The sequence below is a fragment of the Podarcis melisellensis genome (assembly GCF_964234715.1).
Source record: "Podarcis melisellensis genome assembly, chromosome: 8".
NCBI lineage: Eukaryota > Metazoa > Chordata > Lepidosauria > Squamata > Lacertidae > Podarcis > Podarcis melisellensis.
The window spans coordinates 2,191,218-2,215,605 of NC_138540.1; the positions used below are offsets into that span (position 1 = coordinate 2,191,218).

General features: G+C 45.6%; 1 protein-coding gene across 7 annotated transcripts in view; it reads right to left on the reverse strand.

The window, feature by feature from the left end:
- Positions 1-1,125: 1,125 nt before the first annotated feature.
- The window catches only part of LOC309375541 (SH2 domain-containing protein 6-like), a 32,818-nt gene continuing 9,555 nt past the window's right edge, over positions 1,126-24,388 (reverse strand). For 3 of the 7 annotated variants that reach the window (XM_081921346.1, XM_081921349.1, XM_081921351.1), the window contains 11 exons: positions 19,210-19,271; positions 18,480-18,552; positions 15,874-15,993; positions 13,638-13,666; positions 13,094-13,142; positions 12,220-12,289; positions 10,665-10,695; positions 9,919-9,943; positions 9,123-9,154; positions 6,631-6,720; positions 4,348-4,864 (listed from right to left, as the gene is read on the reverse strand). In XM_081921346.1, coding sequence (XP_081777472.1) covers positions 4,562-4,864; positions 6,631-6,720; positions 9,123-9,154; positions 9,919-9,943; positions 10,665-10,695; positions 12,220-12,289; positions 13,094-13,142; positions 13,638-13,666; positions 15,874-15,993; positions 18,480-18,552; positions 19,210-19,271 — 884 coding nt within the window. In that variant the 3' untranslated portion in view covers positions 4,348-4,561. Of the gene's footprint in view, positions 3,687-4,347; positions 4,865-6,630; positions 6,721-9,122; positions 9,155-9,918; positions 9,944-10,664; positions 10,696-12,219; positions 12,290-13,093; positions 13,143-13,637; positions 13,667-15,873; positions 15,994-18,479; positions 18,553-19,209; positions 19,272-24,388 lie in introns of those variants that run through there. The other 4 variants (XM_081921352.1, XM_081921348.1, XM_081921347.1 and 1 more) reach the window with 4 other exon arrangements.

Consider the following 24,388-nt stretch of genomic DNA (forward strand, 5'->3'; position numbering starts at 1 on the left):
TTGTTCTGTTCTTGTTTTTATGATATATTTTGTGTTTTTTATATTGCATATTTATGCTGTGAACTGTCCTGAGATCTTCAGATGAAGGGCAGTGTACAAACTTAATAAATAAGTAAAATTAAAATAAAATAAATGCAGCCCCTCCACATTGCACATTCAGGGTGCTTTTGGGGTGGTCACACACAGTTCTACTTTCAATACTTTTTGCGCTTGTAAAGGTTTTGTGGTTTTCATACTGCTTCGTTTCCATTCAGTGCCTATGCTGTAACATCCTGCTGAAATCCCAAATTCCCTTGCTGTGTTCTCCCACTTTTGTTGTGCTATAGCAGTCTGAATACTTCAAGGTGCTCTACACGGAGGCCTCCCCACACCCACATTTCATCCTCACAGCGTCCCTGCAGGGTAGACTAGATTAAGGCTGTGTGACAGGCGCCTCAAGTGAACTGAACCTTTTGATGCTGCTGCAGACACTATAAGGTCCTGTAAAAGTGTTCCTTGAATAGATATGGGCACAAAGTTGGTGACTGGATTTCTTGTAGGATCCAGGCCCTGTCTTGGCTCCTCTTTAGAGTGGCCTGTTGCTGCTGAGGAGCTGCACTTGGTCGGAGGACTGCCTAAATAGGTCAAATCACGAGTCAGAAAATGTAACATCTTGTCCTGAGGAAGAAAACACAAGGAATCGTGAAAACACAACAACCCCTCTGGGGTTTTGTTTGCTGTCCCTTATTGGAGAGGCAAGATCTAGTGAAAACTGAGGACACCTTCGGGTCATTCAGTGAGTTGCCAGTAGACCGACATTTCCAATTTTTAAAAAAATGCTTGTTGAGCTCTGCAAAGAAAAAAACCCTCCCAAATGCACAACAGACCAAACCTTTATTAGGACCCCTCAAAATGTCACAGAACAGGCATGTAGTCTGGCCAGAAGCAGAAGAGACCAGGACTCCTGCACCTTTGATAATTGCATTGTCCTTCTGCATGCAAGACAGTTGCTCCACCACAGAGCTCCAGCGCTCACCCTTCATAGTGTTCCTTTTCTTTAAACTGGACTTGGACTGGGCAGGCCTTCAAATACAGGATGGCTTAAATTAGAGGACCATCCTCTGTAAAGGAGGGCACAAGGCCACCTTCCTCTTTATAATGTTTTATTGAGTTCACATGACAGGTCATACAGAAAACAACAAACGGAACAAACCCACCCTACTGACAAAGTGAACCAAGATGAGAATAAGCATTATCATTTTAGAAAAATCACTACAAACTAGAAGGCAATATATTCTGAGGCAATCAGTACAGCTATATAGTTTTGTACTGATTTGGCTGGTTCTCGTGGGCATTCTCTACATGTTCCTGGAAGCTATTCTCCCGATGCTTCTTTGTGCTGAACAGGAGGGGGAAATGCTTTTCTACTAGATGGGCTGTAATTTGCAAGTCATGCTGGGCCTTGCATAAATTTCATGCAGAATAAAATCCTTGCAGTTATTAGAAAATACAGAAACAGATGAGTTGAGTTATTCTGTTACCGTAATTCATTTTTCTTCTGAGGATGAGCAGCTAGGGAAATTGGAATAATGTTTTCAGAATAAAAGCCTGTGGTTTGCAATGTAAAAGATTTTAACATACATTAAAACAAAACTGTATATCAGTACTATATATGGAAACCAAGATTTTCTAGAATTGGGGTGAGCAGAAGGGAGACAGGGGTCTACTGGCAGATTTCAGGGTGATTTGCAGTAGATCAGAAAGGCTTTATGACTCCCAATGTTTTAACAATTGCAAAAGGAAACTTACATTTCCCCCCAGATAAATTAGGCTACTAAAATGAAGGCGAAAGCCTGCCAGGAGTGGATTTTTGTGTTAGCTGATATTGGCAGTTCTTGCGAATTTAGGAAAAGACAAAGTAGATCCAACAAGCCTGAAAGCTACCCACCTTTGAGTTAAGAATGTAGTGTTTTGTGTTTCGGGCTGGGGCTGGTGGGTCTGAATATGCCTGAGTCCCTTCCAATTCCTGGATTAAACAAGGACTAATTTGTTGGAACGGCCTGACAAATTTATTGGTAGTGGCCCCCTAAGTATGGGTCGTCAATGTAACAAAGGAAGTGGGTCCCCATTCCTCAATTGTCTATTAATTAGAAAGACAAAATGCTGAAATCCAGCATTGCCTGAGCTCTGCAAGTGCGGCTTACTCCTGATTGAAGTGCAGAGTGTTTGAGGACCAGGACATTCACAGGGAAACCAAAATGCTTGTTTACAAAGCTATTGTACTACCAACATTACTGTATGCTTGTGAAACACGGACCACTGAAAAATGCCATCTCCAACTCCTCGAAATATTCCATCAACGGTGTCTCCGAAAAATTTAACACATCACTTGGAAAGACAGGAGAACTAATACCAGTGTACTGGAAGAAGCAAAGATCACCAGTGTTGAAGCAATGATTCTTCAACATCCACTTTGTTGGACTGGTCATGTTGGGGATGCCTGATGATTGTCTTCCAAAGCAACTACTCTATTCCGAACTTAAAAATGGAAAGTGTAATGCTGGTGGTCAACAAAAGAGGTTTAAAGACTTTCTCAAGGCAAATCTAAAAAATGTAGTATAAACACTGACAACTGGGAAACACTGGCCTGCGAGTGCTCCAGTTGGAGAACAGCCTTTACCAAAGGTGTTGTGGGCTTTGAAGACACTCAAACTCAGGACGCAAGGGAGAAATGTGCTAAGAGGAAGGCACGCTTAACAAATCCACACCGTGATCAACTCCCCCCGGAAACTAATGTCCCCACTGTGAAAGGACATGTGGATCCAGAATTGGCCTCCACAGTCACTTAGGGCCTCATTGTTAAAACTGTGTTTATGGAAGAGAATCTTACTAGGCTACGAGTGATCGCCAAAGAAGAAGAAGAAAGACAAAAGGCCAAGGTGTGTGAGTGGGGAGCTGGAAGCAGGAGGCTGCAGGCTGGGCAGCTGAGAGACAGGGCCATGCCTGGTTTTTGCTTGAATCCAAGGCTGTGCCTTTGGGAGAAGCAAGACCCTCTTGGGGTGTTAATGCTGTGAGCCCTTCCATCGTAGGCTCATCGTAGGCACATATGTGTACATAAGCCACATATCCTAAAGATGCCACAGTCTCCGCTGCCCCTCATTCCGAGGGAACCAAGCCCTGGAGAAGCGCATGGAACCCCTGGAATCTCACATTGCTTAGAGATTGGAGTGCTGTGCAACAGTGTTATTAACTGGGTGCAAAATTTCAAATTTGTAACAAATAGAACAAACCAACCGCAGGACTGGTGCCTTAGGTGGGAATCCCTGCTAAACTCTCCCTTCCATCCCACCAGCCCACAAGTTCCCTTGCTTTGCCGTTTCAGTACCAGTGGAATATATTTGCAGATGCACTGCTGTTTGCCAGAAGAAGACTATTGAGGAATATTGAAGAATGATTCACAAGAACCTTTTGCAGAATGCCAGGGTGCCACGCTGATCCTTTGGCCTTGTGTCGGTCCAGCCAGGCAAATGAAGCCGTTTGTGCCTGAGGTCGGGGAGGACGTAGCTGGTCCTACTCCCCAGGCCCCAAAGTCATGGCTTCACTGGAAACAGCAAGCAAGTCTGTTCCTTTGCAGAAGTGCTGCCATCAACCAGCACCAAGGGGCGCTCGCTGTAGCTTTGGATCATGCTGGAAACGCTGTCAAAGAGCTGGCAAGGAAAAGAGCAGAACAGGGAGCAGATCAGCTTCTTTCTGTACCTCAAGGGACTAGCTTTTTTAGTCCAGTTTCCCTCAAGTCATGAGGTGGCAGAGCTCTGCTGACTGAGGTCACATTCACCCTATATACTGAACACACACCTCGGCCACTTTAAGAGTCATGGCTTTCCCTCAAAGAATCCTGGGGACAGTAGTTTGCCAAGGGTGCTGGGAATTGTTAGGGGGTCCTCAACCACTACAGCTCCCAGAATTCTTTGGGGAAAGCCGTGGCTCTTAAGGTGGTACAGCAATGCTTTAACATGCATAGTGTGGGTGGGAGCTGAGAGGGAGACGGGTGCATTTGTTTTTTCCATCATGGAACTCAGGGTGGTGGGCAGGGGGTTACCAGGTGCTTATCCAGACACTGAGGAGACCTGGACCTCCTTGGCTTCTGCAAGGTGGGCCTACATCAGGTGCCCTCTGCCTGGGGATGGGAGAGAAAAACAGTTCAGTTCACATTTCAGTGTACACTTAACTAATTTGACTCCTTCTCCTAGGACAGGCATCCCCAAACTCGGCCCTCCAGATGCTTTGGGACTATAACTCCCACCATCCCTAGCTAACAGGACCAGTGGTCAGGGATGCTGGGAATTGTAGTCCACACTGAGGGAGGGAGGCAGGGAGGCAGGAGGGGCAAGAGAAGAAGGAGCAACAGCGGAAGCAAGATTAAAATGGCCTGCAACCAATTTTTGGTGCCCATTCCACAACTTAGTTTCCAGCATCTCTTTGTCATAAAAGGAGAGTAAGCACAGTTGGAACATTCTTCCACATACCGGTAATCCCCCTGAAATGAAAAACATGAGAAATACAGGTGACAGGGCTCAGTTGACTAAGCTGATTGCCAGTGGAGCTCCAGTATTGCAGAGAGAGGGTCTCTCAGCCTTTCCTGCAGATGCTGGAGATGGAACTTGCGACCTTCTGCCTGCTCTACGGCTGCGCCACAGCCCTCCCAACCTAGAAAGAGAGCACTCGCCTCTTCATGGCTCCTGCCATCCTTGCCAAGCGTGTATTGATGACTGCTCTCTACGTAGCGGATGGGGATGTTGTAGACGTGCTTCTTGAAGAGCACAGCCAAAGTGAATGGCTGGTTCCAGCCGTGTCGTGAGCTCTGCCTCACCAGGTAGGCACTGTCCTTTTGTGAAAAAAGAGGGTGGAGACATTCAGGTTAAGGAAGGAGACGTCAAATGCAGGTGAAAATCTGGATCTTGGAATCGGAATAGGCTTTCTTCCCCCAGCCCATAATTTAAGTGTCAGTTTCACTGCTTAATAGGGCAAGTGTCTCATCATGTGCAGCCGACACCTGCTTTCTGTTACTTCCCTTGACTCTGGTTCTCCCTTGTGGAGTAGCAGAAGAGAAGCCTGTCCATCTCCTCCTTTTCAGCCCTTGGGATAACCTTCCCCCCCCCCATTTTTTGTTGTTGATTTTGCATTGCATGTATACAATAAATTCAACACAAAGAGAAAATTTAAACCCCCATTTCCTCCTCCTCTCTTTAAAAGCCAGTAGCTATTATTCATATTCTATTGTGCAATCTTCAATCCTGTTTTACTATACAATCTTATCATTCCTTCAACCAAATCTTGTATACCAAATCATCATGGTCTCCATCAACCAAAGGAGACAAGACACACATGACCTTAGTTTTAACAAAAGGTAAAACCAGTGTGAGAGACAGTGTGGTGCAATGGTCACAGTGTCAGACTAGGACCTGGGAGACCAGGGTTCAAATTCCCACTCAGCCATGAAGCTCACTGGGTGACCGTGGGCTAGTCACCACCTTTTAGCCTAACCTACCTCATAGTGTTGCTGTGAAGAAGAAATGGGGACGAGGAGAACCATGTACAACAACTTTAGCTTCTTGGAAGAAAAGGGTTATATAAATATAATAAATAAATAATTATCTCCACAAGGGCCATTCTCCATACAGTCTTAAAACATTAGTCCTATACCTTGTAAAATCTGTCAGGTTTGGGCTATGGAGATTCTTGCTGCAACTAGTAAAATTCTTAACAGGCCCTTTGCCTCAATATCTTTATTTACCCCCTCAGAAGGAGAGAGCACTGCCATTCTGAGGACGATGCTGCAATGTCTCCTCTTCTTCCTTCTCATTTTTCTCCAGGCTAAAAATATCCAGCTCTTTCTATCATTCTCACCATCCTGGCTGCCCCCCCCCCCGACGCTCCAGCTGGTCAATGTCCTCTGGAGCATAGGAAGCTTCCTCATGCAGAGCACTGATCCAGCCAACCTTGTACTGCCAACACTGACTGGCAGTGTCTCCACAGGATTCCAGCTCTCCCTGAAGATGCCAGTGGGGGGTGACCCTGGGGCCTTTGGGATGCAAGGCTTGTGCTGTGCCCCCAAAAGGGGCCCTTTTTGAAACATGGTGCCCAGAACTGGACACACTACTTCAGGTGTGCTCTGACCCAAGGCCAGTCCACCCATGAGGTAGGCTGAGGCAGCTGCTCCAGGGAGCAGAATGCCCAGAGGCGGTGCGTGCCCAAGGGCGTCTTCTGTGGAAAATTCCTCCCCATTAACAACAGGATATCCTATCTTTGCCCAGCTCCTGCCAGCCAGTGGGGTTAAGCAAGAAAATGTATTGGTTGATTGTGCCCAGTATCAGATGATCTGTCCATCGTGCTACACTGACGCCTTTAAAATGGAGCCCCCAAACTGGCTCCCTGCAGGGTCTCTCTCTCTCTTCTGGTCTCATGACACTCAGAAATCCCCTTCAGCCGCAGCTGCTGGACCTCCGAGTTACTTAGCTGCAGCTAATTCAGCTGGGGAGCACCATGGAGACTTCGTGGCTCCAGAAGGCAAAGGGATTGGAAGAGCCTCTTCCTTGAACAGCCGCTGCATTATGATGGTGCTGCAGGGCAACTTCAGGAAAGCAACTTCACCTTTACCTTATTAAACCGGAGGAGGGCAGCCTCAGCCGTATGTCGGTCACAGCTCCCTGCATACCAGGCCTTGTTTTGCATGCAAAAATCCTAAGGGAATGTAACAGATGATAAGGCAAGCACAGTCACAGGGAATGGTAGGGGCACAGACGAAAGTGGCAGTTCCATTCGGACCCATGTCTTTCCACCTTCACTGAAGACCTCCGCCCACAGGTACCATTTCAGATTTCTCTGGGGAGGTGGCAAGATTACTGCTGCAGCAACAGAAAACGTGCCCTGCCAGGTACCTGGATGGGAGAACACCTGGAAACCATATGTTAAAAGTGCTCTTTGTTCTAGTCAGAGGAGCAGAAAACAAGGGCAAATTAAACAAATGGCATGTCAAGCAAAGGTGAAAGGCTCCCTCCTGGGTGTTTTTAAAGACCAACTGCAAAAAAAAGGAGCAAAGCAAAACTCAACAAACAGTAAAGTTTTATGAGCACTGGTTGAGATCTCTCACACACACACACACATGTACCACAGAGGGGTTCAGTGGGAGGGTGGGGAGAAATGTGATTTTGCTTGCATTTTAATCAGAAACTATCTAAATTTGCACTTCTCAAAATTTTGCAGTGCATTTCTCAATCAAACAATGTGTACAAAAATGCATCCGCAGGGTCAATTGTGCATATTAATGCATAAGTTTTTGAAAACAACATACAAAGTTTATATTGGGGGGAACTGCTTTTAAATGTGTGTATTAGGAGGAAAGGGCACTAAAATGACAACAATTTTTAATGGGGACTTAAAAATAATAATCACAAACTGAAAAAATCCACGGTGGAATGACAGATCTTGGGCACATTGCAGCAATAAAGTAAACTCAAAACCCCACACCCACAGCAATACTAAATAAATTCATATGTGCCTTGATAATGAATAAATTCATATGTGCCTTGATAATGTTAGAACCAAAAACCCCATGGTGGGTCTCACCGCTAGAAGTAATATCGGTTAAAAAGAAAAATACTATAGGAAGAATGGCAACTTACCAGCAGCTCCTAAAGGAAGAACAGGGCCAATTTAAACTAAGACCATACGATGAGGTGACCCAATACTGTACCACATGGTTACAATATCACCAAATTGCACAAATATTCAACCAGGATAAAGTAATAGGATTTGAAAAAGAAGAATCAAAATTACAAAAAGTATTATTACAAAACTCAAAAAAAAAAAATCCAAAATGTATAATTTATTATTAGAATGGGAATTAAAGGATGAAGAAGTAAAAGAAGTTATGATTAAATGGGCATGTGATATAGGATATGTAATTCGGCTGGACCAATGGGAGAAATTATGGAAATATGATATTAAATTCATGGCATGTTATACAATAAGAGAAAATTTTATGAAAATGGTGTACCAATGGTACTTAACTCCAGTAAAATTGGCTAAAATTTACAAATTAAAATAGAATACCTGTTGGAGATGTAAAAAAGAAATAGGAACAATGTTTCACATGTGGTGGGAATGCCGACCTATTAAACAATTCTGGAATGAAATCTGTGAAGAACTCAAAAAGATGTTTAAAATATCTTTTAGTAAAAAACCGGAGGCATTCCTTTAAGGTTTAATTACAAATGATATCCCTGAAAATCAAAGGAAAGTATTCCTTTATGCAACAACAGCTGCCAGGATGCTTATAGCTAAAAACTGGAAAGGCAGAAAAATTCCATCAGTGAAAGATTGGCAAATTAAATTTTGTGAATACATAAATCTGGCAAGACTCACAGCTTACATAAGGGGACAATCAGACCAGAAATTATTAAAAGAATGGGGTTGTGCTAAAGAGTATATGAAAAAACATTGTTCTGGAGTTAGTATATTGGTATGTAATGAATGATGCTTTACAGGGTTAAAGAATAAGAAAAATGGTGTAAAAAAGCACAAAGATGGAAGCAATCTAATTAGACACAACAATACAGTAAGAGTAAATTTTTTGAGGTCTTAGAACAAAGGAAGGAAGTCAATTTGTGTTTATGTATGTAAAGATATGGTTTTGTTCTGTAGATGTGTGCTTTTTTGTTTTTGTTTAGTTTAGTTTTGTTTCCTTTGCTTTTTTTCCCTTTTCCTTTTCTGTTTTTTTTCTATATGTTCCCGGGATTTTTGTCTGTATAGTATTATTTTGGATTCAATGTTTGTAATTTTTGTTATGATTCTGCATTGAAAATAAAAAATTTCAAAAAAAAGCAGATAATGAGGCATGGGAGGCGAAAGAAGAGGCATCACTCTTCTAGAACACAAACCCTTATGTCATAATAAATGCATTATCCTTAAGATACTGCAGGACTCTTTGCTGTTGGTAACAATCCTGTGTTAGCTACAGTAGTGCCCCCCCCCAGTTGTTATGCTTAGCCCCATGGGATTAGGAAGGTTAAACTTTAACTGCTGCTCTATAAGCAAGAGGACAGGGCAGCCAAAGAATCCTCAGGCAAGATCTCCTTGCTCACCTCTGGCACAGATCCACTCTTCAGACACACACCTGAAATAGACAGAACATTTCAGGGTTTCTGAGATATGTATTACATAGGCAAATATTCCCTGTGCCACATCAGTGCATGAATGACACACACATCGCATGAGCAATCAAGATCAGGGCACAGCTGTCGCTTGGGGATCGGGAATCTGCTCTGCATGAAGATGATCCCTGGTCCAATCTTCATGTACAGCTGAGCAGGGGCACCAAGCCCCCCTGCAAAAAAAAAATTCAAGGCGGGGCCAGACCCCTTCAAAATTCCATGGCAGCCGTGCAAAGAGATACTCAACACACTTGGCTAAAGTCATTAACTCAAAAAGAGACTTCTTTGATCATTTTAGCAATCTCTGTTTTTACAGAATTTCATCTTACAGATATGAAACCACAGACTAGGAGGGATCCCAAAGATAGCCACTAGAATAAGCCCCCAATCCTCAGCATCACATGGTTGGGGCTGGTGCATTCACCCCGCAAGTGTCCCAGAAAAACCAGGACATCCCATCCCCCAGGTCACCATGATCTCACACAATTTTGCACCGAGATCTTGCCCCAGAAACACACTTCTTTTCTGGGCTACAATCTTGTGCAGCACCCGAAAACACACATTTTTGGGCATAGTGAGAGCACGGTCCTGAAAAAAGCAAATCCTTTGGGCTCCATGATCTCATGCACCACATGTTGGAGGCTATGCTGGTGGGAGCTGTAGTCCAACATCTGGAGGGGCCAGGTTGGCAAAGGCTGGTGCAGAGGCTTCAGGATGTGGCACTTACCTTTGCACAGGTTTTCCGCAAAGGCCTGGAAAGAAAACGAGCGCACAGAGTTTTCACTTCCTGTTCCCATAACCTAGGTATCTTTACCTGTTGCCCAGCAATTGCATAGGGCTAACTCCATGCACCCCTGCTCCTGGACATCCTCTTCCTCATCACAGGCCTGATTTATAAACCACCATACAAAAAATTACAAACTCACTAAACTAAAAGCAATAATAAATGCATTTATAAAAATTCACAGGTTTCATTCCCTAAAATGACTGGGTCACACACTTCAGGGCAAGCCTCCGTAAACAAAAATGTTATCAAGGCGCTAGGCACCAGTCTAATTTCAGTTCATGGTTTACTCCAGAGGGCTGGAGCTGCAACACTAAAAGCCAGCCCTCAAGTGCTTATTAAGTGCAACTCTAGGACACTCGGTTCGCTTAGTGATGCCTCCTCTGAGGAGTGCAATTGCCAAGCAGGAAAATCTGAGACAAAGTGGTCCCATAGGTCCCTTTAGTTATCTTGCCCTTTCTTCTCATGAACAAGTTCCTCTCTTCCCTCCCTCCATTTTCTCAGCACAACAGCCCTGTAGGGTAGGTTAAGCAGTTTGGTTTGCTGCATCCTGAGTTTGTGGTGGCCTGCCTTAGCTTAGCAAAACAAAACAACAGTTAAGCCCATGAATGCAAAGTTCCAGAGACCTCCCCTGGCCATCACCCTCATCTCAAGCTCTCTAGTGCTCCCTTGCCAGCCCCAACACCTACCTTCTGGGGTCCTGATGGAGTGGTTGCTGGCCTAACATCAGAGAGAGAGGGGGGGGGAGAATAGGATTGTGGTGTGACATTAGCCCTGTGACGTTTAGGATCTAGAACCCCTTGATCCACAGATTTGCAAACCCAGGTCTCAGACTGAGAATTTGATTATGAAAAGGGAAAGAACTGTGAACATGCCCAGGTCCTTGGTGAATTTCAGAGAGCAGTTAATCTCTGTTCAATGTCTTGCTTCTTAACAACAACTACTATGTCTTTATTTCATGCCCTTACATGCTGTTTTTGATCCCATTGTGACCTCAAAGTGAAATACAATGCCATTCCAAATCATAATATGTAGTTAAAACCAGTGCTTCCCCCCCAAAAAAAAAATGTTTAGGGGTATTCTCATTTTCCTACTCATATTGAAATACTGCCCTTCAATGAGGCCAAACTTAGATTCACAAAATGTTTAGCGGTATGCATCCCCCTGCGTCCACTGGTTAAAATCATTAACAGTTTAAATAGCAGCAACAGTAAAGAGAAGCCTTGGTAGACACACTTCAGAAATCTGAGCAGGAGCAGCTCACAGGGCGAGGCAAGAGCTTCTTGGCAGGTGAGTCGCTGTCACGGGGGGGGGGGCGGGGAGAGAGGGGAGAAGGGTTGGGGAGTCCATGCCCTGCAAATGTGCTGGAGGCAGTTCTGGATTGGCTGCACTGCTGTCCTTGCACTGCACTGACCCCTCTGCCTCTCGCCCTCTCAGTAAGCAACAGTGACCCATTGGGTAGTTAGCGCAGCCACGTTGTGCAGCTTCTGAATCGGAACAGGAAATTTCTAGAGCATGCAACACTGTTCTCAGACCACCTTGGACCAGGGATGACCATAGCTGCTGAACCAGCTGCAGCTCCTTGGCACAAGACCTGGGTCTCAAGCAACAAGGCTGTATCCAGGAGCACAGCCAGCCTAGGTACTGGTTCCTCCAGTCTAGAACAGGCCAGCCCACTATGCTGATTGCTGAGCACTTGTTCAGGGCAGGGATAGGAGGGGTCAGGGAGGCAGTGCAGGGGCCCCCTCCCTAATACTGAACATCACCACTGAGAATGGGGGTGCAGTGCAAGTACAGAAGCAAGAGTGTCGGATTGACCCCTGGCTCAAAGAAAGACCACTTCATTCAGCTCTCAGGCTCTTCAGTGCAGCGAGTCCCAGAATGCAGGGCTAAAGTGAGGGATACCTGCCAAGGACCGTGGAAAACCGCTGCCCCTCTGAAGAGATGGTAAGGGACAGAGAGACTAATATCCTATCTCAGTGTTCATGGATGTTTTCACTCTCATCCTTCCTGACTAATGGCCATGGTGCAGTGGCTGATGAGGGCTGGAGCAGAGGTTGGATGGTCGTCTGTCATGGATGCTTGAGCTGAGATTCCTGCATTGCAGGGGGTTGGACTAGATGACCCTTGGGGTCCCTTCCAACTCTACGATTCTATGATTCTTTGAATATCTGGGGGGCACCATGTGGGCTACCCCATGTACAGATACTGGGACTTTCTCTTCTGGAAGGAGGACACACTCACCTGGCTTGCTTCAGAGGCTGGACAGGAGGCACTGGGGTTGGACAAGGAAGCACTTTGCGGGGCACGGAGGCTGGAAGGGGAAAAAGAGGATCAGGCCACAAGGAAGGTGGCAGGCTGGAGCTCAGCACCCCTCTTTGGGTGGGTTTGGTCCCAGCTGGCGTCTGCTGGATACAAGCACCTAGCACCACTGGGGACAATGTGAAGCTGCCGTATTCCAGATACAGCAGACCACCCATCCATTTGTCACATGTTTGGATCACTCAGATGATGATCACCCTTAACAAAATAAAAAAGCCCTAGTAGGTCAACAATAAAGTCCAATATGCAACAAATAAGCAAAATCACAATGAAGATCAAAGACAATGTTAAAATGGCAGCTGCTTAAAGGACATAATGAAAGGAAGATAATATGGCAAACGGAGTTTCCGTGTGCTCTGGTTTCCATCACGGTGTCCTGTTGTGCCAGAAGCGGTTTAGTCATGCTGGCCACATGACCCAGAAAACTATCTGTGGACAATTCCGGCTCCCTCGGCCTGAAAGCAAGATGAGCACCACACCCCATAGTCACCTTTGACTAGACCTAACTGTCCAGGGGTCCTTTACCTTTTTACCTTAATATGGTTTAAAACACAGAGGATTGTTTTGCTGTCAGGAGGCCATCAGTGGCGGGGGGGGGGGCAAGATGAGTCTGGGAACAGCCCTTAAGAAGGCCCCAAAGGTCCTGGACAAAAGGTCTTTCCCATCATAAGTCAGAAATGGCAGGCGTTGATGAACCCGGGACCTTCTGCTTGCTAAGTCTGCTATCCGGAACTGAGCTACAATCCTTTCCTAGAAGCATCACAGTGGTGGCTTCTGGTGGGGAAAGGGGCTTCACCTGTTCTGGGCTCACATTCCACGTAGATCGATTCCTCTTGGGTCTCCTCCTGGGGGTGGAGAGAGAGAGAGAGAGAGAGAGAGAGAGAGAGAGAGAGAACCTCACTTACATGCTGATAACTTGCTTCCCTCTGATTTTTTCTTCTCCAGCCAGGGCCGGCCTTATCATTAGGCCAAATGAGACAACAGCCTCAGGCAGCAGATGCTGGAGAAGGAAGTGGCAACAGCCCCCTGGCAGTTCCTCCTCAGCTCCTCCCGCCATTGGAAGACAGAGCTATGTATGCAACATGGCCTGCCTTGGTCCCCTAAATCTAGGTTCCTTGGGAGAACTATTTTCTCTTCAGTGCTGGAGATTCAGCAGCCAGACAGGTCAGCTTCTGCCCATGGAATGGTGAGGGAGGGCCCATCTTGTCCTTCCTATGGTCTTGGTCGTGTCTCCGGCTGCCCACAGGGAAACTTGCAAGTTACCCTTGCTAAAATGTGCTAACCAGGGACAGTAATCTGAAGCAGCATATGTTCTAAATGGCAGGTGGGTTCTTAGTTACCTCATCATCTTTCAGGGCTGGTAAAGGATCTGCAAAGTGGTGCAAAGGAAGACAAGAATTAGCAGCCAACAGCAATTCCTCTTCTGCCTCTTTCTCCAAGCCCCCAGCCCCCATTCTCTTCACCCCCTCCCAAAGGAAGCAGGAGCTCAGCAGAGCTCAGTTCCAGCCCCTCTCAGGTGGGCGCCATTGCCATTCTAAGAGAACAAGGGAAAAGTTCATGGTGAGCTCTGGCACCTCTTTTTCTAGAAAAACAGCAATGAGCATGAGCCTCTGCATTCCAAAACATCTGGAGGGCACCAGGTTGGCTGAATTGGACTCCAGTTTTATATGCTGCCCTTCCACAAAGGAAATTGTGACCAAGACAGCTACAATATGCAAGGTATTGAACAGCAAGAACAGCAATGCATAAAAATAACCATTAAGCAGTTCAGTAATACCAGCCGCAGTACATTTCAAACCTGTAATAACATTTCAATAATGTCCATTCATTCATTCATTTTTTAAAAAAGCACAGTTCAAACCGAAATATCTGCATATATATTAAGATCTAACTCTGCAAAGGCACCACTAACAACCAGACCAGTAATGGAAATTGTTCAGTGTTGTACCCCTGATATTGGTAGGGCAGAAAGCAGGGAGCCCCACAGCTGGTGGCGCCAGAGCCAATGACAGGCAGAGACAAGGAATGCTAGTTTGGTCCCCATTTTCTCCCTCCTTGTATGTCAGAGGGCAGGCAGTTGGGGCTGAGTGAGGGGGCAGTGCCCTGTTTGCCCACTGGAATTGCCAAAAACCCAACACACTTTCTGGCAACTTGCCTCTCCTCCCACCTATCACCTGGGGCCATGGCTCTCCCCCTCCCCACACCAGGGGCATTCTCAGCATGTTACCCCATTTAGCCCTGGGAGGGGTTAGGGCTATTTGGCTGTCACTTTGGCAGAGGCTGCTCCACTGGGCTCTGCCCCCCCCCCAACCTCAGTCAGCTTCCACCTGCCTGCCAGGAGGTGGCACCGTTTGTCAGCTTAGAATTTTATAAGGCTAAAATCATAGAGATGGACAGGACCCCTGAGGGTCATCTAGTCCAGCCCCTGCAATGCAGGAATCTTTTGCCCCAACGTGGGGCTTGAACCCATGACCCTGAGATTAGGAGTCTCATGCTCTACCAACTGAGCTATCCCAGCCCCCTCCTCCTTAGTCTCAGGTTGTAGATATGTGTAAATGAAGCCATATATCCTAAAGACACCTCAGTCTCCAGTGACCTTCATTCCAAGGAAGCCGAACCCTGGGCAAGTGCTGGCGCCCCTGGAGTCTCTTGACACTCAGAAATTGGGGTGGTGTGTAACACATCTGTTCCCACACTACTCAGCAAGTGGGACGTGCGCATCAACACACTAACATCTCATTCCTTAGCCTACTTTTCCCACCGGACCTGAAGCAGCCCCTATGCAAAGTGAACCCAACTGGCGCCATTCTTAGACTCACAGAGGCAGCCCTGGGGTGGAGAGTCTCCCAGGCCCATGAGAGGACAAGCTACAAGGAGTGGGCTCAGCCTGCCCTGGGCTCTGGCTCCACCTACTGTTGCAAATGATCCAACATTCTGCTGATAAAAACTGGGGCACGGGCCTCCCACCTCTTTCCCAAAGTGCTGCCAGCCCTGCCTTAGGGAAGAAGGCACCGTGCTCTGACTCTTCCCAAAGACAGGCAAGCGCTTAGCGACTGAGGAGAAGAGGCAGCCGGGCTCCAGGAGCCAGCCAGAGTCTCACGCCTCCTTCCCAAAGGCCGGGAAGTGCTCCTTCACAATGCCACTGCTGTTGCAGGAGCCGCTTCCGCCAGCCCCACCGCAGTCGGTGCAAAATCAGGGCACTCCAAGACGAAGGTTGAGCCCAGGGCGCCTTGAAGGAAAGCATGGTTGTCCCAGTTAAATTGGGGCACCTGGAAGGTATGCCGTAGGTCTCCCTGCCTTCTTCCTTTCCCATCCCAAAGACCACTGACGGACTGACGGGAGTTGTAGTCTAAAATATCTGGAGAGCACCAGGTGGGTGAAGGTTGGTAGTCTAATCTAGGAGACAAGGAGACAAGCAGGCAGAGGATCTTCAGGTATAACTTGGGAATGAATTTTACTTAATCCTCTGAAAGACCCTTAGCTGCCTGTCTCCAGTCAACTGAAGTAAGAATTTACTCAAGCAACCTTCAGTCACAGATTCCAGTGAGGCCACAGCTGGCTAGCAATTCCACCTACCTCTGCTGGTGAGAGCTTTTGCTTGTGGCCCAGAGGGACCCAGGACTGGCAGAGACCCCCGTCGGGCTGAGAGAGGAAGAGGCGGCGGCACAGACTGCTTCATCATCCCTTTTTGTAGAGCTGCAAAGAAAGGATCTGCATTACTTCTGAGCATGAGCAAAGTGCTTTCCACACACCACCCAGCAATTGCAAACCAATATGTAGGATTTGAGGAAGGGCTTCTAAGCAAGGACCACCGCCTCTCAGGTTAAGAAGAATATTTATTTCATAGCACTTTGGAGTAAACTGTTCGCTTCTGTTCAACAACCCTGTAAGGTAGAGCCATGCTGTCAAAGCCATATTACAGATTCTGGGTTGAGACTGAATCAAACTAGGCTACCTTGTGACTTCATTGTGACATTTAACCATAGAATGCCCCGGAGGAAGCTGACAGCACGAGCCTAAGCATGAAGCTTAACTCAGAAGTAAGCCCAATTGAATTCAATGGAGACTTAGGCTGCATATACACTATACATTTGAAGCATTTCACCCCTCAAAAATCCTGGGAACTGTGGCCTACCCCTCCAGCACTACAATTCCCAGCACCTTTAACAAACTACAGTTCCCAGGATTCTTTGGGGATGTTAAGTGTTTTAAATGTATGGGGTGTATGGGGTGCTTGCGGGGGCGGTGCCTCTGGTGGGGGCACGTCATGCTCCTTCTGGGGTGGTTTGTGAGCCTTTGGTCCCTAGCGTGTACTCAGATCTCACCTGTGACTTTTAGAAGCTGCCAGCAGGCGACAGCAGCCACACCCCAGGGAATGGCTTCCACTGGCTGGCTAAACCAGGGGAGGGGAGCTGATGGGTCTGAAACCCTCGGCTAGTTAGGGACTGCCTATCCCCTGCATGCAAAGAGAGGCTCCAGCAGATTGAGCAGATGAGAGCAAGAGGGAGTCCACCAGTCAAGAAGGCGGTTTCTGCCTGTGCTGGAGAGGGAAGTGAGGGGCAGGTGGGGCTCATCCGCCTGGGAAGGAAACCCAACATGGAGAAGAAAATCTCTGATCCTGAACCTCCACTGCCTTGTGGGATATTTTTGGAGAAGTAAAGGCTAAAGACTAAACCCTACACAAATCTGGAAGGAGTCCCTAAAAGGGTTGCATGGCGCTTTGTATGCCTCCTTCCAGCAACTCCTGCAGCTAAGATGGTGCCAAACGTCTTGCTCTGCTTTACTTTGGACCACATCAGCCAGGCCATTTTGGTGCCACTAATGCAGCAGTTTGATTCCCCCCCCCCGCCCCCGGCACACTCCATTGTCTCTCGAGACAGACGGATGCTAACAATGCTGCCATTGTTCATGCACAGCTATAAAACAAATTAAGCGCTCTCTCCTCTTTGTTGAAGAGCCTTGGACTCAGATATTTAATCTGGAAAGTGGCACAGACCTGCTTAGTGCTTTATGTTCTGAGCCTGTCTGTCTCTCAAGGTGCCACAGCTTTCCCCAACCCCCACTGGCCCAGCCTGGCTTTTCCAGGGTCAGGTGAAAAAACAACGAGACTCTTTGGCTTGCCAGCTTCCAAACATGACAATCACCCCATAATAATCCCAAGACCTTAGGGCTGTACTGGATAGCTCAGCGAAGAAGTTGACCCAGTGTGCAGCAGCTGTGAAAAAGGCAATTTCCATGCCAAGGACCATGAGAAAAGGAATTGAAAATAAAATTGCTTGATGTCATTATACAACCCCAGAGCACACTTGGAGTCCAGTGCGCAGTTCTGGTCGCCTCTTCTCAAAAAGGGGATTAAGAGTTCAAAAGGTTCAGAAAACGGCAATGAAAATGTTCAAGGGATGAAGTGACTTCTCTTTGAGGGCAGGTTGCAGAATTTGGACTTTTAAGTTCAGAGAAAAGGTGAGCAAGAGGTGACATGAAAGGAGTACACAAAATTATGCATGTCATGAAGAAAGTGGAGAGAGTTTATATCCCTCTCTCACGGTGCTACAGCTCAGGAACATCCAATGAAGCTGAACATTGAAAGATTCAGGACAGAAAAAAGAACAACGCACAGGTAAGCTATGGAACTGCCTGCCACAGGACAGTGGTGGCCGCCAACTTGGGCGGCTTTCCAAGAGGACTGGGTGGATCCATGGACTACGAGTCCCGGTGGCTCTGGCCTGCCTCCACAGCCCTGCTTCTGAACACCAGCTGCCTGGGAGGAGAGTGTTCTTGGGCTCGGATCCGGCTTGGTGGTTTCCCTTTGGGGCATCTGGCTGACCACTGTGAGAATGGAATGGCATCATAATAATAATAATAATTTATTAATCTGGCTGGGTTTCCCCAACCACTCTGGGCAGCTTCCAACAAAAGATCAAAAATACATTAAAACATCAGTCATTAAAAACTTCCCTAAGCAGAACTGTCTTCAGATGTCTTCTAAATGTCAGATAGTTGTTTATTTCTTTGACATCTGATGGGAGGGCGTTCCACAGGGTGGGCGCCACTACTGAGAAGGCCCTCTGCCTAGATGGGCCATGGGCCTGATCCCGCAGGTTCTTCAGACATCCTCAGTCCCCAGGAAGGCATCACCCCCCCTTCCACCTGCTCCCCTTCTCAGCCCAGCCCCTTCCTCTGACCTCTTTCTATGGCCAGGAAGTTGAACGTCCCGTCACTGGAGTCGTCAGCATCTGCTCCAGGCTTGGACAGGAACTGCAAGGCATGAAAGAGAACTGAATTGCGCTTCACATTGAAAGGGGACACTCCAGACATTCTTTTTATTCTGTATTCATGATGATTTCTGCTCCTGGTGGGATTGGTAGGGCTAGACAAGATCCCGCTTTCAACACTGCTTGTGCTTGTGAAAGTTTTGGAGTGGACAGACATACAGTTTTGCATCAGTACACGCCCTGTAACTTTTCATGCCATGCATTTACGGTGGGGTATTATCCTGATATTTATAGGGCTCTATTGCCATCTGGAGGGACACCCATGCAGTAATACCAGGGAAGCAACACAGAACAACTAAGAAAACAGAAGGGAGTGTGGACGGTTCAGTATAAATCCACCACTAATACACTATTTTTTTGGGCCAATGGTGCTGCAGAAAAACACCAATCTGGAGAAGGTCCTTGTGTGTCTTGAGCCCTTGTGCAAAAGAAATTTTGCTTTTCAAAAAAAGGACACATCCCAAATCCAAAAGATTTCATTTCTTAACTTAAAACTTATAAAAAGTAGGAAAATGATTAAAAATGCTGAACATACAATTTCTCCCTGCAGTTTTAATGCCCTGCAAGTTAGCCAGAGAGATGATACTTGGCTGTCTGGAGAGCACAGCTGTCCTGCCTGTGCAAGCAACACATCACTCACCGGAAGGGACTTGGGCTGGAGGAGGTTGTGTGGCTCAGAGAAGCGCCTCAAGGCCGGGCGATCTAAGGACAGAGAGACAACCTGAGAGGGAACTGGAGATCACAAGTCCCAGCTATAACTCTTGCGCCCCCACAAGCACCTTTCACTTCTCCCCTTCCTCTTCCTAGTCAACATGGCTCACTCCACCCACCCACCCTCTTCCCACTAGAATCCCGGGGGGGGGGGCTTGCAGGTGATGCAGTCACCTTGCTCAAGGCAGGTATTGCAGAGACAGAGCTTCTCCAGCAGACACCTGCGCAGCTTCTGCTTAAAGACCTCCAATGAGGGAGACCTCAACCCATCTAGGTAACTGATCCCATTGACAAACAGATCTTCTTATCAAGTAGTGATGGGCAAATCTGCCAATTTCAGTTTCTTTCAGTTTCTCAGTTTTCTACTCTTCTATTCAGTTCTCTACATTTCCACATCAGTTTGCAATTATTGCTATTTTGGATCCTCATGTAAATTCATTAGCTATTTAGTACAAATTTCTCCTCATAAACACATGTTTTTATGTACTTTTGCCTAATATGCACATTTTGCAATGCAATTTCCCTTAATATAATACATTTTTCTGCATCATTTTCACAAATATATGCATTTTTATGGAAACTTAATCCCAGTGTATGTATTTGTGTACATGTTACTTGGCTGGACAACTGCAATTTCGAATTGCTGTGTTTCTGTCTGCCTAGTGTTTAGGAAAGTTCAAATTAGGTAGGCTTCTTTATAGATATGAACTGAACTGAACTGTCCCCTATCCTTATTGTCAAGAAAGTTCTTCTAATGTTCAGCCAAAATCCACCTGCAGCTCAAGCCCATCTAGTTCTGCCCTCTGGGTGGCAGAAGAGAAGAAGTCCCTGCTCTCTTCTGTGTGACAGGCAGATACTTGTAACATCATTGTGCCCTCTGAGCTCTCTCTTCTCTAGGCTGTCCATATCCAGTTCCTTCAGCCCTTCCCCTCCATGTCCCCAGCCATCTGCAAAGCAGTTGTGCGTCATTTGCACATTTGTTAAGAATCCTAATGCCAGTGTACTGGAGAAAGCAAAGACCACCAGTGTCAAAGCAGTGATTCTTCAAAATCAACTTCGTTGGACTGGTCATGTTGTTTGGATGCCTGATTATCATCTTCCAAAACAACTACTCTATTCTGAACTTAAAAATGGAAAGTGTAATGCTGAAGGTCAACAAAAGAGGTTTAAAGACTTTCTCAAGGCAAATCTTAAAAAAAAAAGTAGTATAAACACTGACAACTGGGAAACACTGGCCTGCGAGCGCTCCACTTGGAGAACAACCTTTACCAAAGGTGTCATGGACTTTGAAGATGCTCAAACTCAGGATGAAAGGGGAAGAGGTGTGTGAAGAGGAAGGCATGCTTGGCAAACCCTCACCATGATCAACTCCCACCTGAAAACCTATGTCCCCACTGTGAATGGATGTGTGGATCCAGAATTGGCCTCCACAGTCACCTACGGACACACTGTTAAGACCATGTTCAATGGGGATTCACTGATGAGTACTCTCTGCGTACAGTTTTCCAACTTGGAATAAGCCTACCTGGCAGTACTGTCATTTAACCTGCAATTAACCAGTTTGTTAATCAAAATGGCACAGGGAACTTTGCTGGTTGTGATGATGGCTCCAGAGTATTGATGGGGGAATCTCTCTCCCTCTCTCTCTCTTTTTTTTTAAATATCTTTTTATTGAGTTCTTTACTACAGAAAACATAAAAACATTGAGAAACAAAACATAAAAAATACAAAAAAACCCCGAAGACAACACACATAGCAAATAAACAAACAAATCAACTTTAAAACACTAATTGACTTCCCTCCATCTCGGTTTGGGCTATACAAACCCAATAACTCTCTGCAGTTTTATTTGGCTAAATCTATACGTCGCAGGTTTTATATTTCACCTACTGTGATTTTAATATTTCCTAGATTTGCTTCAATGTATGTTGTAAATTTGTTCCAGTCATTAATAAATTTTATACTTTTTTGATGTCTGATTTTCTGTGTCATCTTTGCTAATTCTAGATACTCAAATAAGACAGAGGTCCTATGGCTAGGTCGGGATGGCATGGAGATGAGGGACCAACTCCCTTCTCTTGCGGGGGCCCAATTAGTGCCACTGCCTTCCGTTAAGAGTTTGGGTGTAATCCTTGACGCCTCCCTTTCCATGGAGGCGCAAGTTACAGCAACAGCCAAGGCGACATTTTTCCACCTTCGCCGCATCAAGCAGTTGGTCCCTTACCTTTCCCGCCCCGAACTGGCCACAGTGATCCATGCGACGGTCATCTCCAGGCTTGACTACTGTAATTCGCTCTACGCGGGGCTGCCCTTGAAGCTGTCCCAGAAACTCCAGCGGGTACAGAATGCTGCAGCGAGGCTCCTCACGGGGTCTCTGCTGCCATGGGAGCATATTCACCCAGTGCTTTTCCAGCTGCACTGGCTCCCGGTGGAGTACAGGGTCAGATTTAAGGTGCTGCTTTTGACCTTTAAAGCCCTTCACGGCCTAGGACCCTCGTACCTACGGGACCGCCTCTCCTGGTATGCCCCACGGAGAGCCTCAAGGTCCATAAATAACAACACCCTAGAGGTCCCAGGCCCTAAGGAAGTCAGATTAGTCTCAACCAGAGCCAGGGCCTTTTCAACTCTGGCTCCGGCCTGGTGGAACGCTCTGCCTCATGAGACCAGGGCCCTGCAGGATCTGATTTCTTTCCGCAGGGCCTGTAAGACAGAGTTGTTCCGCCTGGCCTTTGGCTTGGAGCCAATTTGATTCCCTTCCTCCCCCTCTTTCTTTTTTCTTTTCCTTCTCCTGCAATGAGGCTACATTTTAATATTTTAATGTTCCATTATTTTAATGTTGCATTTTATTTTTGTTTTTAAGTTGTAATCATTCATCTTGTTTTTATTATTGCTTGTAAGCCGCTCTGAGCCCGGCCTTGGCTGGGGAGGGCGGGGTACAAATAAATTATTATTATTATTATTATTATTATTATTATTATTATTATTATTATTATTAAATAATTTAATTTGCCATTCTCTGACGGTTGGGATGTTAGGAGTTTTCCAGTTTTGCGCTAGCAGTATCCTGGCGGCTATCGTTGCGTACTGGAATAATGTTTGATCTTCCTTTTTGATCTCCTCTCCAATCATTCCCAAAAGAAAAGCCTCGGGCTTTTTGGGAAAGGTGTATTTCAATATTTTTTTTAATTCATCATAAATAAGTCCCCAAAACCTTTTCACTTCTTCACAGGTCCACCACATGTGGTGGAAGCTACCCTCTTTAGTTTTGCATTTCCAGCATGTTTTGTCTCCTGTCTTGTACATTTTTTCCAATTTCACAGGTGTGATGTACCATCGGTACATCATTTTTTCCATATTTTCTCGGAGTCCAACACATGCTGTAAATTTCATACCCTTGTTCCAAAGTTTCACCCAGCTGTCATACTCTAAATTGTATCCGAGATCTATAGTCCATTTAATCATGACCTCCTTTACTTCTTCGTCCTTAGTCTCCCAATCCAACAATTGATTATACATTTTGGATAAAAGTTTGGAGTTACTTTCTAAAATTTCCACCTGATATCTGGACTTTTTTACATTCATCCCCATTTTTTTGTGTTCATTCCATAGGGGGTTAATTTGGTGGAATTGTAACCATCCTGTTAATTTGTCCTTTAAGTCTTCATATGGTCTAATTTTCCATCCTTTTTCTGATCTTACCAGGAGGTCTTCGTAAGTCCATCTTTCTCCTTCCATGTTTAGTTTTTTAATTGTTAGAATGTCAATTGGTGATAACCACCAGGGAGTGTCTTTTTCAATAAATCTTTTGTTCCTATCCCATACTTCGAGCAACGAACATCTAATGATGTGATTAGAGAAGCCCCTATGTACCCTCTCTTTATTGTGCCACAGATAGGCATGCCAGCCAAATCTGATGTTAAATCCCTCTAAGTCTAACAAATCTGTGTTTTTCAAAATGATCCATTCTTTGATCCAGCAAAGGCACGTGGCTTCGTAATATAATTTCAAATTCGGGACTGCAAACCCCCCTCTCTCTCTTCGATCTGTGAGTAGCTTAAATTTAATTCGTGCTCTTTTCCCTTGCCAGATAAATCTGGAAAGGGTTTTTTGCCAAACCTTAAAGTTTGCCGTTCCTCTGATCACCGGGATATTCTGAAATAAAAACAACAGTCTCGGAAGTATGCTCATCTTAATAACGGCAATTCTTCCTGACCAGGAGAGTTTTAACCTACTCCAGATGTCTAGATCTTTTTTAATCTCTCTCCAGATCTTTGTATAGTTATCTTCTACTAAGTTTATATTTTTCGGGGAGACCCATATTCCCAGATATTTCACCTTTTTCGCCACCTTGATTCCTGTTTGTAACTCTAGCTGGTTTCTTAAGTCTTCAGCCATATTCTTTGTCAAAATTTTGGTTTTCATTTTGTTCAGCTTAAAACCGGACAGTTTCCCAAATTCCTCTAATAACTCTAGAACTTTACCGGTACTTTCTACTGGATCTTCTAACGATATTACCAAATCATCGGCGTAAGCCTTTAATTTATACTCTTTCTCTCCAATTCTAATTCATCTTATTTCTGATGTTCTCCTTATTTTGTTTGCAATTATTTCCAACACCATAATGAATAAAAGGGAGGAACAACGGACACCCCTGTCTTGTTCCCTTCGAAATCTCAAAGGAATTAGTTAGATTGTTGTTAATAATCAGTTTAGCCCTTTGACTTGAATAAATCGCCTTTATTCCTTCCATGAACGGTCCTTCTATTCCTACTGTCTCCATGCTTTTCATTAGAAACCGCCAGGATACATTGTCGAAGGCCTTTTCGGCATCGATGAAAATCAATGCCGCGGGGATATCATTCCTGAGTTCCAAATATTCTATAATATTTATTATATGCCTTACGTTATCTTTTAATTGTCTGTTGGGGAGGAATCCAGCTTGATCTTTATGAACAAAATTTACTAGGTGTTTCTTAAGTCTATTCGCCATTATTTCCGCAAAGATTTTGTAATCGTTACTAAGCAATGAGATTGGTCTATAGTTTCTTATGTCCAATTTATCGGCTTCTAATTTAGGTATCAGTGTGATGTGTGCCTCTTTTCAGGAA